Genomic DNA, 18,653 nt, shown 5'->3' on the forward strand with positions numbered 1-18,653 from the left:
AGATTGGAAGACACCCAAAATGCAACTGAAGAAGAGCTGCCTCCTTGAAGTAGAGCCGACCTTAATGACGTGGATGGAGTCAAGCTTTTGGGACCTTCATTTGCTGATGTGGCAGGACTCAAGATGAGAAGAAACAGCTGCAAACATCCATTAATAATTGGAACCTAGAATGTATGAACTGTGAACCTAGGAAAATCGGAAATCGTCTAAAATGAAATGGAACACAAAGATGGATATCCTAGGCATTAGCGAGGTGAAATGGACTAGTGTTGGTCATTTTGAATTGGACAATCATATGGTCTGCTATGCCAGCAATGACAAATTGAAGAGAAATGGCGTTGCATTCATCATCAAAAAGAACATTTCAAGAGCTATCCTGAAGTACAACGCTGTGAATGATAGAAAAATATCCATACGCCTATAAGGTAGACCAATTAATATGACTGTCATTCACATTTATGCACGAATCACTAAAGCCAAAGATGAAGAAATTGAAAATTTTTTATCAACTTCTGCAGGCTGAAATTGATCAAACATGCAATCAGGATGCACTGATAATTACTGGTGAGTGGAATGTGAAAGCTGGAAACTAAAGAAGAAGGATCAGTAGTTGAAAAATATGGCCTTGGTGGTAGAAACAATGCTGGAGATTGCATGATAGAATTTTGCAAGACCAATGACTTCTTCATTGCAAATATCTTTTTTTACCAACATAAATGGCGACTATACACATGAACCTCGCCAGATGGAATACACAGGAATCAAACTGACTACATCTGTGGGGAAAAAAAATGGAAAAGCTCAATATCATCAGTCAGAACAAGGCCAGGGGCTGACTGTGGATCAGACCTCAGTTACCCATATGCAAGTTCAAGTTGAAACTGAAGAAAATTAGAAAAAGTCCACAAGAGCCAAAGTACGACCTTGAATATATCCCACCTGAATTTAGGGACCATATCAAGAATAGATTTGACAAGTTGAACTCTACTGACTGAAGACCAGACAAGTTGTGGAATGACATCAAGGATATCATACATGAAGAAAGCAAGAGGTCATTAAAAAGACAGGGGAGAAGGAAAGGAACTAACTGGATATCAGAAGAAACTCTGACACTTGCTTTTGAACGTCGAGTAGCTAAAGCAAAAGGAAAAAATGATGAACTAAAAGAGCTGAACAGAAGATTTCAAAGGGCAGTTCAGGAAGACAAAGTAAAGTATTATGATGACACATGCAAAGACATGGAGATAGAAAACCAAAAGGGAAGAACACGCTCAGCATTTCTCAAGCCGAAAGAATTGAAGAAAAAATTCAAGCCTTGAGTTGCAGTACTGAAGGATTCTATGAGGAAAACATTAAATGATGAAGAAAGCATCCAAAGAAGATAGCAGGAATACAGAGTCACTATACCAAAAAGAACTGGTCAACATTCAGCCATTTCAGGAGGTAGCATATGATCAGGAACTGATGGTACTGAAGGAGGAAGTCCAAGCTGCACCGAAGGCATTGGCAAAAAGAAGGCTCCGGGAATTGACAAAATACCTACTGAGATGTTTGAACAAATGCAGCGCTGGGAGTGCTCACTCATCTATGCCGAGAAATTTGGGAGACAGCTACCTGATCAACTGAGTGGGAGAGATCCATATATATGCCTATTCCCAAGAAAGGTGATCCAACCAAATGTAGAAATTATCAAACAATATCATTAATATCACATGCAAGCAAAATTTTGCTGAAGATCATTCAAAAGTGGCTGCAACAGTATATCGACAGGGAACTGCCAGAAATTCAAGCCAGATTTAGAAGAGGACGTGGAACCAGGGATATCATTGCTGATGTCAGATGGATCTTGGCTGAAAGCAGAAAATACCAGAAAGATATTTACCTATGTTTTATTAACTATGCTAAGGCATTCGACTGTGTGAATCATAACAAATTATGGATAACACTGCAAAGAATGGAAATCCCAGAACACTTAATTGTACTCATGAGGAATCTGTACATGGATCAAGGGGCAGTCATTGAAATAGATCGAAGGGATACTGCATGGTTTAAAGTCAGGAAAGGTGTGTGTCAGGGTTGTATCCTTTCATCATACCTATTCAATCTGTATGCTGAGCAAATAATCAGAGAAGCTGGACTGTATGAAGAAGAGCGAAGCATCAGGATTGGAGGAAGACTCATTAACAACCTGCAATATGCAGATAACACAACTTTGCCTTCTGAAAGAGAAGAGGACTTGAAGCACTTACTGATGCAGCTCAAAGACCACAGCCTTCAGTATGGATTGCACCTCAGCATAAAGAAAACAAAAATCCTCACAGTGGGACCAATAAGCAACATCATGATAAACAGAAAAGACTGAAGTTGTCAAGGATTTCATTTTACCTGGATCCGTAATCAACACCCATGGAAGCAGGAATTGGGAAATCAAAAGACGTATTGCGTTGGGTAAATCTGCTGCAAAAGACTCTTTAAAGTGTTAAAAGCAAAGATGTCACCTTGAGGACTAAGGTGGGCCTGACCCAAGCCATGGTGTTTTCAATTGCCTCATACGCATTTGAAAGCTGGACAGTGAATAAGGAAGACTGAAGAATTGATGCCTTTGAATTGTGGTGTTGTTGAAGAATACTGACTATACCATGGACTGCCAAAAGAATGAACAAATCTGTCTTGGAAGAAGTACAACCAGAATGCTCCTCGGAAGCATACTTTGGACATGTTGTCAGGAGGGATCAGTCCCTGGAGAAGGACATCATGCTTGGTAAAGTATGATGTAAAGTACAGGGTCAACGAAAAAAAGGAAGACCCACAAGGAGATGGATTGACACAGTGGGCTCAAGCAGATAGTGCAGGACCATGAACAACACAACACAACAATCTTAAAGGAAGCAAATCGCTACGTCTTTCTCCCACAGAGCCACTGGGTGGGTTCAAACTGCCAACATTTCTGTTAACAGCCAAGCTCTTAACTGTTTGTGCCACTGGGGCTCTTTTTTTTAGGGCAGACTAGACATTAAAAGGAGCCCTGGTGGTGCAGTGGTTAATTGCTCAGCTGCTAACCAGAAGGTCAGTGGTTGGAACCCACCTGCCATTCCAAGGGAGAAAAATGTGGCAGTCTGCTTCCATAAAGATTAACCTTGGAAGCCCTATGGGGCAGTTCTCCTCTGTCCTGTAGGGTTGCTATGAGTCAGAAGCAACTCAATGGCAATGGGAGAGACATTAAAAGATTTCACTAATCCAGAAGCATTTATCTGTAGTCTTTGGACCAATACGATTTTCAAGGGTTTGCATTTTCCCCACTGGTGAGATGAGTGAATAGTTTTGTTTGTTGTTTTTATTTTTAGATTCTCGAAGAGATCTCAAAGAAAGTTAAAGACTCCCTTTTTAGCATCTGAGTTCAGAAAGTGAGATTCTAGCCTATTGGATTGTAATTTTACCTTGTGATCATGGTTATTTTATTTCAAAGGTCACAAATTGTATGTTTCTTATGGTGAAAAACTGGAATTTTGTCAAAAAAGGAAATAGTCTAATATAGCACTTTATAATTATGTAGATTATTTTTCCTTTCAGAATACATAAGTTTTCATGGCTTTTCTTACTGTAGATGGCAGTAGTATTTAAGATATGTTGGTTGAGGGCAGAAAATCTCCAGAATGAGGTTCAATTGCTCTATGATTTTCAGAGCCTGAAGGTAACCTGTTGTCTGAGAATCCACATGATTACATTTAAATTAAAAATGCCTTTTGTTTGTTTGGGGAGGGCTCTGAACTTTAAGGTAAACGCTCATTTCTCTTATTCAGATTGTCTGAATATTACAAGTATGTTTTAACGTCTAGTTTTAATTATTTAAAAAACCCTACTTTTATGGATTTCCCAATTAAGGTTCAGTGTTATAAAGTGTGTCCAGCTTATCACCTATAGAAACAAAATTTATTGACTTTCCTTTGGTTTCATCTCTTCAGATTCATGGCCAGTATCCTAGTTTAGGAGCTCAGCGCGTCTCACATGTTCTTCTGACTTGTTCTTTTACTTCAAGTCTCTCATCCCTCCAGTTTGTTCATTCAGGAAATGTTTATTAAGTGCTTACTATGTAGCAGACCTTGTGCTAGAAGAAAGGGACACGGTATTGCTAGAGATAATAACTCTCAGATCAGCAAGAAATATCAGCTAACAATCTGACATTGAGAAAGAAACAAGCAGACACTAGAACCCAGCAGTTCATTTCCACAGTCATTCTCAATAAACATACCCAGTTTTTTTCTGCTGTTTTCCTTCTTCGTTCTTTTCTTTACCCCTTAAGTCAGGTAAAAATGAGGAGCTTGTGGCCGAAAGGACATGAAAATAGAGAGTGGAGGGAATGAGTGTGCTGTCTCATTAGCGGGAGAGCAATTAGGAGTATATAGCAAGGTGTATATAAATTTTTGTATGAGAGACTGACTTGATTTGTAAACTTGCACTTAAAGCACAATAAAAATTAAAAATAAAAAACGAGGCACTTGTAGGCTACTAGTAACAAGCAAGTATAGGAAAAGAATTCCTTAATTAACAACATTGTACAGGTAATGCAGTCTGTTTTCGTGGGTAAGTTAGAATGCTTAGGGTTACTTTTTGGAGACTCCCCTTCTAGGAAGAGTAGACCAGACTGATCAGATACTCACATTTCCTCTCTTAAGCTGTCAGCACCCAAGATCAGCATAATAGAGAACGATAGTGTGAAATAGTGATTGGTGAGAGCTCTGCTCTTTGTATTGTATTTTCTTACTCAATTTTATATAATCTCTCTAGCATAGAGTGAACAAAGGAACTACTTCATTTCAGTGTTTTAAAAGTTGTATCTTCTGTCTCAGTTGAGTAAATATTTATTGTGCCTTCTTTATGAGTGTCTCCTAACACTGCTAGACCTTGCAAATCCACAGTTGAGCAAGGCACTTTCTCTACCCTTAAAGATCTTCTACGGAAATGGGGCTGAGGGTGGGAGGTACAGTCATCCTTAGAATGCCAAGCAGAATTTGATGAGAGATACAAATACATTGTCTAGAAATCATGTTTTCTCATGAGGCAAGCTGCTTTCTGAATGCCTTGTATAATAATCCTGGGCATATTGTAGACAGTCACAGTTCTCTAGACATCTGTCAGTGTTACTGTCTTTTTTTATTATTAACTATAAAATTAACTTATTAAATTATTACCTATGTATTTATAGGTGGAAATATCCACCTACCCCCAAATTGGTATAATGCCAAACACAAACAGACAATAACTAAAGTTCCTAAATATTTAGTAAGTGGTTAAATGTTGATTGGATTTCAATAACTAAGTCTGAACAGTTTTTATAATTCAGAGGTTATTGCTAGACTGTTTCCTTCAAGTGGAAGAGATTGAAATGCATTTGAATCCTTGCTTTTGGTTCCATATGTTAACAACTAACTTAATGGGCTTCATACTTCTACCAATGATTCAACTTAGACCCTGTGGCTGCAGAAGCATGTTTCAGTCCTTCAGGGAGACAAGAATTGATATGCACTTTGAAGTGCTTAAGGCGATAGAAATAGAATGCTTTAAGAGCTGTTTTTTTTTCTTTAAAATGATGTGTAGTTGATACAGATGCGTTTATTTCTTAATTGGGACTTAAAAAAAAAAACCCCTACTATTGTGGAAAATTTCAAACCTACACAAAAGTAGAGAAAACACCTATGTAGTTGGCAGTTGCTTCAACAATTATCAACACGGGACCAATTTTGTTTCATTAATAACTCCATTCGCTAGAGTATGCCGTTATTTTTTATTTATGTTTATTGTGCTTTAGGTAAAAGTTTACAAAACAAATTAGTTTCTCATTAAACAATGAACACACATTGTTTCGTAACACTGGTTGCCAACTCTGCTACATGTCTGCACTCTCCCCTTCTTGACCCTGGGTTTCCCATTTCCATTCATCCACTTCCCTGTCCCCTCCTGTCTTCTCGTCCTTGCCCATGGGCTGGTGTGCCCATTTAGTCTCGTATACATGGTTGAATTGCATGTGTTGTTGTTTGTTTTAATCTTTGGCTGACAGGTGAACCTCAGGGGTGACTCCAGTACTGAGGTAAACGGGTATCCGGGGTACCCTTATTTTTTGATGAAAATACTTTAAAAGGCTGCCATACTGTTAATTTGTACTAATTATTATAAACATCTTTCAAAAAAACACATTCTGTTCACCAATGAAAATTACAAGAAAACCTGACAGTTTGGTAACACATATGAAGGAGCCTGTTTTAAAAGTCCATGTTTATAGTTCCACTAGTTCCCTTTCGGGAGTCTATACTTAGGAAATAAAAATTTAGGCCAAGGTCATTGCACAAGTGTGAGTTGAGACTATATATATATATAAAACAATAAGGAAATAATCATGTGGTGGAATATTTTATGATCTTAAAATGTCTTTAAAGAGTATTTAATGACATGAGGAGATACTCTTGAAAAAAATTGCATCTATAATATATACTTCATCTATGCAATAATCCCAATTATATAGTGTATAACAGACTGGGAAAATCTGATTGCTATTAGCCTCGTTCTAGTAAATGAAGCTCTGTGGCATTTAGGTTTTATAATTTCAAAGGAGGCTTTTTATTTCCCTGATTTTTTAAAGCATTGCCAGTTGCCAGCTTAATCCTTCCAAATTGCTCCTCACTTGCTGAAACCTGCCTTGTGGCCTCACTTAGACGTCAGTATTCAGGATACTTGTGCTTCAAGATCCTAGGATGTAAGCGAGTCAAAGGTATTGCTTCTATCTTAGATGATTGTTACTAAGTGCATTTTAAACAGCAAGGTTTCCTCCTTGTGTGTAAGTTAAATGTCAACATTATTTTCTGCCTGTAGCCTGTTCTTAATATCTAAGAATACTGTTTTCCTTGTTCCTAACTCTGCAGATTATAAGCACACCACAGAGACTAACCAGTGCAGGAAGCGTTCTGATCGGGAGTCCATATACGCCTGCACCAGCCATGGTTACTCAGACACACATAGCAGAGGCTACTGGCTGGGTCCCAGGGTAAGAATGTTGTAATTTACTGTTTAAAAAAAAAAAAATTTTTTTTTAAGTTCTGACCTTTTTTTCTCACCATCTTATCTTCTTCCATTCTTGTTTTATATTAATCTTAGAAAAACAAAAAAACAGGTAAACCAGCTGCCATCAAGTCAGCTCTAACTCATGGTGGCCCCGTGTGTGTCAGAGTAGAACTGTGCTCCGTAAGGTTCTCAATAGCTGGGTTTTTATAAGTAGATTGCCAGGCTTTTCCTCTGAGGCACCTGTGACTGAACTTGAACCTCCAGCCTTTTAGTTAGCAGCCAAGTGCATTAACTGTTATAACACCCAGGGACTTCTATGTTAGTCTACTTCTTAAAGCCCAATGTGTTTTCTTCAAAATCACCTATTTTATTTTACTTTACATTTTAGATATGGATAGTCTCTAGAGCAGCCATTTTTAAATGAATGACAGTACAAGAGCTTGTAACTGAATCTTCTGCCTTTTTTCAACTCTGAAATAGGAGTCCTTGCTATGATTACAACATTTAGCTGCTTTGGAGATACAAAAACTATATTTTATATTGTTTAAATACACACAAGAAACATGTTAATTATTACTATAACCAGCATTTTCCCTGTGAAGAATTATTTTTTTTAAGAGCCAGAAAAAGAACTAGTAAAAAAGGAGGCCAAATGTATTAAAAATCTCATTGTCTTCCCTCAATTCTTTTAAACACTGGACAATTAAGTCAGTTCCTTTTATATTAATTTGTAACTTTTAGTATCATAATTTTACATTTTTCATCTTTGCCTGTAAAATACTCTTACCTAGCCTTTCTCTGTGTCTTATAATTTTAGCAATTTATGCTTCCTTTAAAAAAAAAAGTTAGATAAATGGCTCAAAACCTCATTTTGTCTTCAATTTGAAGTTACTTCCATGATGGCGTCCTGCAGTGGTAGCTCTGTTATTGACTTTTATGTGTGAGTTCTAGCAAGTGGACAGTAAATGTGGGGTGAGTAGGAAGCTCCTTGCTTAATGGATATCAAATGAATTAAGGGAATAAATTAATTAAGTAACCCTGGCAAAGTGCTTTTAAACCATAGACACACCCACACACAGAAGAGGAGTCTGGTATACTTTTCCATTATCAAATGAGATGAAATGATAGGATCACCGATAAGCCCATGGCCTTTATTCAGTTCTTATAAAAATTTTCATGTATGTCTAGAAGATGCATTTCACCATAACCTTGACAAATGATTATGTGAGGACCAAGCCTGTGCCAGCAGCATTGGCCCAAAAGTGACCAGGGTTTTGGATGTTTTCAGTCCTGGCTGTGCTTTCTATTTGTGGGGAGTTGCATGATTGTTAGTCATTCCAGAGTGAATAGGACTTTTCTCTCTTCTCCTTTGTAAATCTGCAGCGTTTTCCTCTCTAAAGATTCGTGGAGTTCATTTCAACCGACGACAGTACTGTGTTGTGATTTCTTGGCGCCATGATAAAATGAAGTTTTAGCTCTATGTATATATCTCATATTTGTTATTTTTGTGGTTTGGATACATTCAGTGTGGAATTAGACAAGTTACAATACATTTTTCATGAAAGAAAATTGTGTTTATATACGTGTTCTTTTTATGCTATCTTTTTTCTTTTTAGTGATAGAAAACGGGCTAGAGAATTTATAGACTCTGATTTTTCAGAAAGGTGAGTGTAAGTGTGAGTAAGTATTTTGCTGGGGAGATGCTAGTATGTGGAGGGAGTTTGGTGCCCTGATTATATCCTAGTTTAAGTAATGAGATGTTTCCTTTCCTTAGAATATTAGGACTGTGATTCTCAATTCCAGATGTCATCAGAATTACCTGTGGTCTGATAAATAAAATATAAATGCCTACCAAGTCAGAAACCCCAGGGTTAAAAACTGTCCACTTAGGGTCATTATTTGAACCTAAGTTCACTATTCTTTGCAAGCCATTACACTAGGAGCCATATTGATGTTGCACTGTGTTAAAATAAGAGTGGCATCTCAGAGGCAGCTGAACTCTCTGAGGTTGTCCCTAGTCTAAATAAAACCTGGCCAGCTGTGCTTCTTAAATTTACTTTTGATTCTAAGATTTTGTAATTTTTTTTAATGATGTTGTAATTTCCTTCCTGTTAAGTCATACTCTTCCAACAAAGTAGTTGTCTGTCTTCCATATTTTCAAATTTGCTATCTCTGACTTGCTGTGCACTGAGAAACTAGATGGCCAGGTGTGCTAGGATTGTGTCTAAAATAAGAGCGAATAGCCTCAGAATGAGGACCTTGGGAGTATAAAAAAATAAAGAATGTATGTTTTCTTGCATTGGCGCCACAGCTACTTTAGTTCCTTGATGCCTTTTGTTCCTTGCGTCCTGGATCTTCACTGTTTAATCTCTTGAACAGATAAAATCATGCTAAGAAACTGATGTATCACACAGAGATATATGATGAGAACTATTCTTTCCTCTCTATAATGGAAAGTCCTTTTTTAAACTTACTAGTATCTATTTGCATTTATCCTTGAAAATGGCAGCTGCACGCATTCTTATAGATATGTTTGGCAATGTTCAAGGCCCCTGTCAAAATGGAACTCTTTATTAGTTAGGATTGGTGGCACCAATGTCCTGCCAGTGTGGAGAACAGTATAAAACCAAAACCCGTTGCGGTCGAGTCAATTCTAACTCATAGCGACCCTATAGGACAGAGTAGAACTGCCCCATAGGGTTTCCAAGGAGTACCTGGTGGATTTGAACTGCTGACCTTTTGGTTGGCAGCCGTAGCACTTAACCACTATGCCACCAAGGTTTCCAGAGAGCAGTCAGTATAGGAAACAAAACTCTTTCACTCTCTTTCATAAAAGACCAAACTCTAAAAATCACGTGTAAAAGTGCTAGGTTAAATTTGTTAAGATAGCTACTGTTTTGACTTTCCCATTTATATTTTATTGGTATAAATTTGTTTGTAATTTTGTTTATAAATTTGTTGGTATAGCCACTGCATTTGGTTCAGTGGCTTTTTTGCTAGCTCTTTTATTATTCTGTTCATTTTCTAATATAACATTTCTGTAATGTGCTCTCCTCTTACCGAACCACAAAGATAGTTGCATGTGTTTTTCTTTATTCCTGTTCTAAATGAGTAAGATTTAGCACAGCAGCACTTCATTCTTCCCTTATGCTCATTTAACCTTAATGTCTTTTTTTTCTTATTGGAATATAGTTAAAACTCAGTTTATTTATATATGCTACAGCTAATGATTATCAAAATCATTATAATTAATATTTATATACTGCTTCAATGATGTTTATGAAGTCCCCCCATTCATTCAACAAATATATTTTGAATGTCCGCTAAGTGTTGGTATGTTCTAGGTACTAGAGATAATAATAAACAAGATGAGTAAGTCTTTGCCTTTGAGCAGCTTATATTTGTGGGGAAGGTAATAAATAGTTTGAGATTTGGGTAGGTGCTATGCAAGAAAACAAAAGGATAGTATTGGAAGGGCAGTGGCTGTCCCCAGAGAATGACTGTCTAAGGAGATGACATTTGAGTAGAGATTAAAGAATGTCAAGAAGCCAGGTAGGTGAATAGCCAGGGGTGGGGTGGGGGAAGCATTCCAGGCAGAGGGGATGGCAAATGCAGAGCTTCTAAGTGAGAATTAACTTTATGGGTTTAGAGTAGCATAGTTGGCTGGAGATCGTGATAAAGACAAAGAGTGATATGAGATGAAGATGGAGAGGCAGGCAAGGGTCAGATCATGAAAGACCTTGTGGGTCATAGTAGGAAATTTGGTTTTTGTTCTAAGGAAGGTTTTAAGCAGGCTGATGGGTGGATAATGGATTCTAAGGAGACAAGAGCGAACCAGGGACATCAGGAGGCTGTTTTAGGGAGTAGTGACTTGGCAATGGAGATGGAAAAAAATGAATAAACTTTGGAGGTCGAACCAACGGGGTTTATTGATAAATTGAATAAAGAAAACGGGGAGGTCAAGGATGGCTTTGGAGTTTTTTTGGCATGAACAATTGGGTAATAGGTAATGCCATAACATTTATGGTAATTAGGAGTAAGTTTGGGAAGGAACTGAGAGTTTTGTTTTGGGCATATGAAGTTTGAAAAGCTGTAAGAGTTATCCAAGTGATGATGCTATTAGCATATAAATAGTATCTTGAGCATGAAAGTGGCCACAGGGCACAGGGAGGGAGACAGTGAAGATCCATCAGGGATTAACATTTTTTGTGTGTATTTCAACTGCGGGGTTATTTCAGCTGCACTCCTACAGATACATATGTTATAAAAAAAAAAAAATCCTTGAAATTAGTTCAAAAGAATAACAATATTTGATTGCTCCGTGATTTACTAGACGATTTGCAATTTGGGGCAGCATTCTCTCCCGCAAGAAGAAAAACTCACCCGGGGACTGAGGTTTTACAGAGGCTTAATTAACACAAGCTATATTATTTTACTTGATAAATACAAATTTCCGTGGTAACAAAGTACTTAATAGTTATTGAGTTACCATTAAAAAGTAACTCCTAAAACTCTGGCCTCTGACGTATCTGTAGCTATGAGACCTCTTGAAATTAGAATTAAGAAAACACACAGTCTTTTTCATTAAATCCTGAGTTAATGGGTTTGTTATTGGCTGCTGCACTCTGTAAGCCATTTTGAGTGAAAAAGAAGCTAGCAAAGCTTCAGGCAAGATTAGTTTTGGGCGAGGTATTTTTAGGCTCATTGTCCTAGTTATCTAGTACTGCTATTACAGTAATACCACAAGTGGATGGCTTCAACAAACAGAAGCTTACTTTCTTACAGTTTTGGAGGCTCGAAGTTCAAATTCAGGGTGCCCTGCTCTAGGGGAAGGCTTTCTCTCTGTATTGGCTCTGGGGGAAAGTCCTTGTCTCTTCAGCCTCTATTTCCTAGTTCATTGGAGATCTCCATGTGGCTTGGCATCTCTCTTAATCTCTCTTACCCCATCTCTACTTGCTCCCTTTCTTGTTTAATCTCTTTTATATCTCAAAAGAGATTGGCTGAAGACACCCTGTACACTAAGCCTGTGTTATTAACATAACAAAGACAATCCATTTCCAAATGGGCTTATAACCACAGGCATAGAGGTTATGATTTACAACACACGTTTCTGGGGGACACAATTCAATCCGTAACATTCGTGAGTAAGAGAAAACCTCTTTAGATCAAAGTAGAATGTCTATTTTTCACATATAGGAAAATGATTTCTTTTGCCAGTTAAAGTCAAGTTTAAATTTTATAAACATGACTAAATTACTTTGCTGATTTAAACATTCTGGTTGGATCTCTCTTTAATGAGACATTGAATTTTTATTATATATTATGTAGAATTCCTCATTTAAATGGAATAACTTAGACCTGGGATACTGTATTATTATACTAGGAATTTTAGCATATATTACTTTTGTAAATAATAATAAATTATCATTGGAAAAATATACAAAGATGGTGGTTTGTGGGTTCTAGTTATATGCCTGGAAAGATAAATACATTTTCTTTAATTTTCAGTTGTAATTCTTTTGAATACTTCAAATGAAATTATTAGTAAAGTGTAACATGCTTTTCAAGCTGTAATGTTTTGGTGGTTCTAATTTTCTTACTTTTTTTTTTTAGTTTTCCAGTTTGGTTTTACTTGGTAAAGAGTGCTTCCTATTGGTTGCTTTGTTTGGTTCATGGACTAGTAGAAATTATAGAGTTTATATCCTGAGGCCAAATTTCGCTGTTATTTGAAAAAAGGCCTTAGTGTTTCAGAGAGCTCAGGTTGTAAGACAGGCCGTAAATCTACTTATTTAAGATTTGGGTAGGAAGCTTCCCAACTCCTAAGATCGTATTGAAATTATAGTGTAAAAATATAATTTATAAATCTATAAAAGCAGTGGAGACATAGATTTTCCAACTAGAAGATGAAAACTGGTATGATTATAATGAATGACAAGTCAAACTAGAGAAATCCACAGCCTAAATATGCGTAGGAGAAGTCGGCCTTGAACATGGGAGCCATTCTTCCCTGCACTGTCCTGAAGAGGTTCCGGTATAAAAAAAAAAAAGCAAGAATAAATTGGTAGGGAGAATAATTAGGCTAATTAAATAAAGACTTCCACGGAGCCATTAGGCCCACTGCATCTTCCCAGCCCTCCATATCCCCTTGGACCTCCCATCTCACCTCCACACACAAAGCAGTTGCACCAAAAAAGTTGACCCAAGGCTAGAACTTGGAGAACTGATCTCCAAGAAATTGGATCTCCCTGCTTTGGGAGAATTTAAAGGTTGTAGTATGCCCCAGGACAACCCTTCCTTATACTGGCCTTTGTGGTTCTGAGGAGGAAAGGGAGACTAGAGTACCTGCTTAATTAAGAGCCATTCAGCCTGAAATTAAGCCTGCCTGCCCGTGTGACCTACCCAGAGGTTATACTTAGTCCTCCCCAAGTAAGGAGAACTTCCTTAGGAAAACAGACCAACATGCAGGAAGCCCATGTGAACTATGTATATAAAATAACAAATTCAACATTTGTAAACATGAAAGAACAAGACATTTTTGGAAAACCACGTCACAAAAGACAAAGACCAAGGGGAATAAACGAAAGAGGTAACCCTAAAGAAATAGGAATGTTTCTACTAGAAGAAAAGAGTACAAAATTGTAATTATCACCATTTGAAAGGTCTGAAGGTTCCTAAGAAGAAATATATCCATAAAACAAGAATAGTGACCTAGGAAAAATGAACAAAGAAGAAAAAAGTTCTCAGAAATTAAAAAATAATGACTAAAGAAATATTCTCAAAATATTACATGATTAACAACAACAAAAAATTTTAATGGAGTAACTTGCAGCAATCTAGCGTTCCTGCCAGAAAGCTACTGAGGCAGTAAGGACTGGAGGGGCTAAGATTTTAGAGAGGGGGGGAAGCTCAGAAAGGCAAGCAACTACTGTACTTCTAGATAAGGGATTGTTTGCAGAGTGTGGGCAGGAGGCTGAGAGTAAAGGAGAAAGATTACGTGGTCATTAGATACGGAAAAAAAATCTGACTTAACTGTTTATTTTGGTAAAACAGCAAATTAGCAATAGAAGGGAACTTAATACAAAGAATACTATTGACAAAAGCCGACAGCAAACAACATATAAATAGTAAATTATCGAAAGCTTTCAACATGGAATCAGGAACAAGAGAAGGATCCCTGCATCACTACTTTTATTCAGTATTGTACTGGAAACTGTAGTTCGTACAGTAAGCCAAGAAACAAAAGCAAAAGAATTTTTCCTTTTTGAGGATTATAAAGGAAGATGTAAAATTTGCATTATTTGCAAATGGCATGATTGAGTGCCTAGGAAATTCAGAAGAACCTACAGACAAATGAATTAGAATTAATACCTGAATTTAGCAAGGTTCCTGGATACAAGGTTAATATAAAAATCAGTTTAATTTCTTTATTCCAGCAACAAATAGAAATAGCCAGAGAAAAAAAATCATATGAAAAGGTGCTAATCATCATTAGTCATCAGGAAAATGCAGATGAAAGCCACAATGCTGTACCGTATCATATCCACTAAACCAAAAACCAAACCCAGTGCCGTCGAGCCGATTCCGACTCATAGCGACCATATAGGACAGAGTAGAACTGCCCCATAGAGTTTCCAAGGAGCGCCTGGCAGATTCGAACCCTTTGGTCAGCAGCTGTAGCACTTAACCACTATACCACCAGGGTTTCCTAATCCACTAGAATAGCTAAAATGAAAAAGATAGGCAGTACTAAGTTTTGTCAAGGGTGTGAAGCATCTGGGATGTTCATACTCTACTGGTGGCAGTGTAAATTGGTACAGTAATTTTGGAAGTTGGCAGCATTTACTAAAGCTGAACGTACATGTCGCCCGTGGCTCAGCAATTAAATGCAAACACCAAAAGCTACGAAATAGTTCATAGAAGTTCTATTCTTAGTAGCCTCAAACAAGAAATAGACCGAATTGTCCATCAACAGAATGGACAAATAAATTGTGGTATATTTCATACAGTGGAATGAATGAACAAACTACAGTCATGTCAACGAATGCATCTCCGGAAGGTAATGTTGAGTCAGACATAAAAGAGTACATACTATGTGGTTTTAATTATACAGAGTTCAGAGCAGCTAAATCTAATTTATAATGTTAGAATTCACGGTAGTGGGTATCTTTGAGGTGGAGGGTGGGTATGGGTAGTGACCAGAAGAAAGTAATACGGATTTACTTTTCTTTGTGTTACACTTTAATATAAGTTTACATTAAAGAACTCAGGGAAAGGTTAAAAACAGTAGACAGCTGAGAGACTTCCTAAAATGAACGTATTTAGTTATGAGTAAAGCGTAGGGGCTGGAATCAGGTCACTCTTATAGATGCACGGATTTTCCACTTCGTTAAGTATTCTAGATATTTGTCTTAATTCTGAGCCTCAATATTTTGTAGTCCCCTTGTAGTTATTTATTTTCTTAATTGGAGGCATTGTTCATTTAGCTTTTAAAGAAGTGGCTTACAGAATTGGTTGTAGGACAGAATCTCCTATCTGTGTATTGTAGGACGTTGCATATTCTAAGCTCCTCTTTTGAGTTTTAGTGTAGACATTGATTGGGTTTGGGCATGATGCCCTACCAGTCTTCCAAAGAACAAGCTCAGTTTCTTGATTCAGCAGATTTTGAGTTAGTGCCCTTCAGTTTTTGTTTGCTTTTGTTCTGTGAAAATACACTGAACAAAACATAACCCATTGAACATTTTTTCATATACAGGTCATTGACAGTGGTTACACACTTCACGTTCTCTCACCATTCTCACTATCTCTGCCCATGCTGTTTCACCACCGTTAACTTAGACTCTCTGCCCCTTAAAGCTCTTGTCTGTGCTTTAGAGTTACTGTTGTCATTTTGATCTCATATAGGTAATTCTTTAAAAGGGTGCAGTGCTCAAGGCAAACATTATTTATTGAGCTAAACTGTTATCTAGTTTAAAGATGACTTCATGGGGTAGTTTTGGTTCCAGGTTTAAAAGTTTCTAGGCAATATATTCGAAGGTCCCTCCAGTCTCAATGTATCCAGTGAGTCTGGTTTCCAACAAGAATTTGGAATTTCACAATTGTCCTCCTTTTAATCAAGGATCCGTCTATTGGATCCTTGATCAAAACATTCAGTAATGGTAAATGGGCACCATCCACTTCTTCTGGTCTCATGCCAAGGGAGGTAGTAGTTCCTGGAGGCAGTTAGACCTGCGGACCATTTCCTTCTCTGATTCCTGGATCTCCTTCCTCTCTTGCTCCAGGCGAATAGAGACCAATTGTTCTAACTTGGGTGGCCACTAGCAAGCTGTCAAGACCCCAGGCACTACTCATTGAACTCGGAGGTAGAGCAGAAACTCCTAAAATTTTCTTGGACCAATTGACTAGACAGACGCATGAAGCCATGACCCTAGACCTTCAAACCAAGAAAACTAATCCTGTGGGGTGTTTACTTGTACCTAAGTAGTATCAACAGCTGCGCTTTTTTTTTTGCTGCTGGTTTTCTTGTAAAATTAAATGTAACTTTCTATTTGTCATTTTTCCCTTTCAAAAAAACGCATGTATAGTGTAACGGTATCAGTTGTAATAGTTAAGTTGTGTAACAGTTACCCTTAGTCAACCCCAATTTTCCTATCACCGTAGATAAACATTCAGCACTTCCCAAAGAATGATTCCTCCTCCCCTCCCACCCCTGGTAACCACTAGTAACCCTTGGTTTTTATATATTTACCTGTTCTTGTCATGTCAACTATAAGTGAGACCATACAATATTTGTCCTTTTGTGATTGACTTATTTCACTCAGTGTAATGTCTAAAAGTTTCATTCATGGTTGTAGCATGTATCAGGACTTCGTTTTTCTTCAAGGCTGAATAATATTCCATAGTATGTATGTACCACATTGATTATGTTTATCCATTCTTCTGCTGAAGAACACTTGGGTTCTTTCCATCTTTTTTTGTTACTGTGTTTTGTTATTGTGAATAATGCTGCAATGAACATATGTCTGTTCATGTCCCTACTTTTAAGTCCCTAGGTATATACTTAGGAGTGGGAGTGCTGGATCCTATGGTAGCTCTATTTCTAATTCTTTGAAGAATCACCATACTGTTTTCCACAAGGATTTTACCATTTTACATCCCACCAGCAGTGGATAAGGGTTCCTATCTCCACACATCCTTGCCAGCATTTTTTATTTTCTGATTTTTTTGGTCATTGCCACTCTAGTAGGTAATGTCTCATTGTGGTTTCGATTTGTATCTCTCTAAATGGCCAGTGACGATGAGCATCTTCATGTGTTTGTTGGCTGCTTGAGAGGGCCCTTTGCCCATTTTTTGATTGGATTATCTTTTGGTTAAGTTGTAGAAGTTTTATGTATTTTTTAGATAAAAAGACCCTTATTGGATATGTGGTTCCCAAAGATTTTCTCCCATTCTGTAAATCGTGTTTTTACTCTTTTGATAAATAATTTTGATGACTACAGTATTTAATTTTTATGAGGTCTCCATGACCTATTTTGTTTTCTGTTGCTCGTGCATTTGTTGTTTGCCCTTCAGTTTTGTGTTGCTCATGAAAATTCTGGCAGCTCATGAAGGGGAAAAAACATCTACAGTATACCATGTGTTTTACCCATCCTGTATCATTTAATCCTCCCAACAAATTTGTGAGGTGAGTATTTGTATCCCCATTTTTCAGATGGAGGACTCTGGATCAGAGATAAATGAAGTAAACTGCTCAGAATATATAGCTAGTAAATATTAGTTTATCAGTGTTGATATTTAACCCCAATTTTCTTCAAGTTTATCATCAGCGTGTGTATTGAACTAAGTTTATAAACCTCTTACATGTAGTCTTGTATCTGTGTTTGAGGATTATGGTCATTTGCGTTTAAGTATTTATTGTGTAAAGAGTTCAGTTGTTCCTGCTTGAGAGCTATGTTTGAGAGCAGACAGTTTCCACTCGACTGTTAACCTAAAGATTGATGGTTCAGACCTGCCCAGCAGCTCCACAGAAGAAAGGCCTGGTGATCTGCTTCTGTAAAAATTACCACCAAGAAAACCCTATGGAGCATTTCTACTCTGTTATATACGGGGTTGCCATAAGTTGGGATTAACTTGACAGCCATGGGTTGGGTTTGGTCTTAAGGGCTATGTTTAGTTTCTTTAAATATTATCCATGGCTTACTGTAAAGAGCAAATTATCCAGATGATCACACAAAACTACCCTATGATTACCTTATGGCTCCCTTTTTAAAAGGTCTCAGAATTATATGAAAAACAACAACCTCGTGTCCTTCCTGGCTTTTAAAAAACCCCTGTACTCCTGTTTTTAGCAATCCTTATTTACTTTTGTTGCCCAGCGTGTACTAATTGTATAATTTTATGTGTGACTAGCCATTTGTATCTAAACACACCAGGCTCCAAGGACAAATCAACATAGAGTGTGCTTTGTGTGGAAATGTATGTAGCAGGTGGGAATTGATGGATTCTTTTTTTTTTAAAAAAATGAAATTGCCTAGAACAGTAGCAGGCACAAAGCAGTCTAAGTATTTACTACTGCCACCACCACTGGGTTTAAACAGAATAGG

The 18,653-nt window shown here is 37.4% G+C and overlaps 1 protein-coding gene across 6 annotated transcripts in view; it reads left to right on the plus strand.

Annotated features, from left to right (window-relative positions):
- The window catches only part of TFDP2 (transcription factor Dp-2), a 78,282-nt gene that overhangs the window by 32,346 nt on the left and 27,283 nt on the right, over window positions 1-18,653 (plus strand). For 5 of the 6 annotated variants that reach the window (XM_049867166.1, XM_049867167.1, XM_049867171.1 and 2 more), the window contains 2 exons: window positions 6,915-7,036; window positions 8,670-8,717. In XM_049867166.1, coding sequence (XP_049723123.1) covers window positions 6,915-7,036; window positions 8,670-8,717 — 170 coding nt within the window. The remainder of the gene's footprint in view (window positions 1-6,914; window positions 7,037-8,669; window positions 8,718-18,653) is intronic. The other variant, XM_049867168.1, reaches the window with a different exon arrangement.

This window comes from Elephas maximus, chromosome 23, assembly GCF_024166365.1.
Source record: "Elephas maximus indicus isolate mEleMax1 chromosome 23, mEleMax1 primary haplotype, whole genome shotgun sequence".
In the NCBI taxonomy this organism is placed as follows: domain Eukaryota; kingdom Metazoa; phylum Chordata; class Mammalia; order Proboscidea; family Elephantidae; genus Elephas; species Elephas maximus.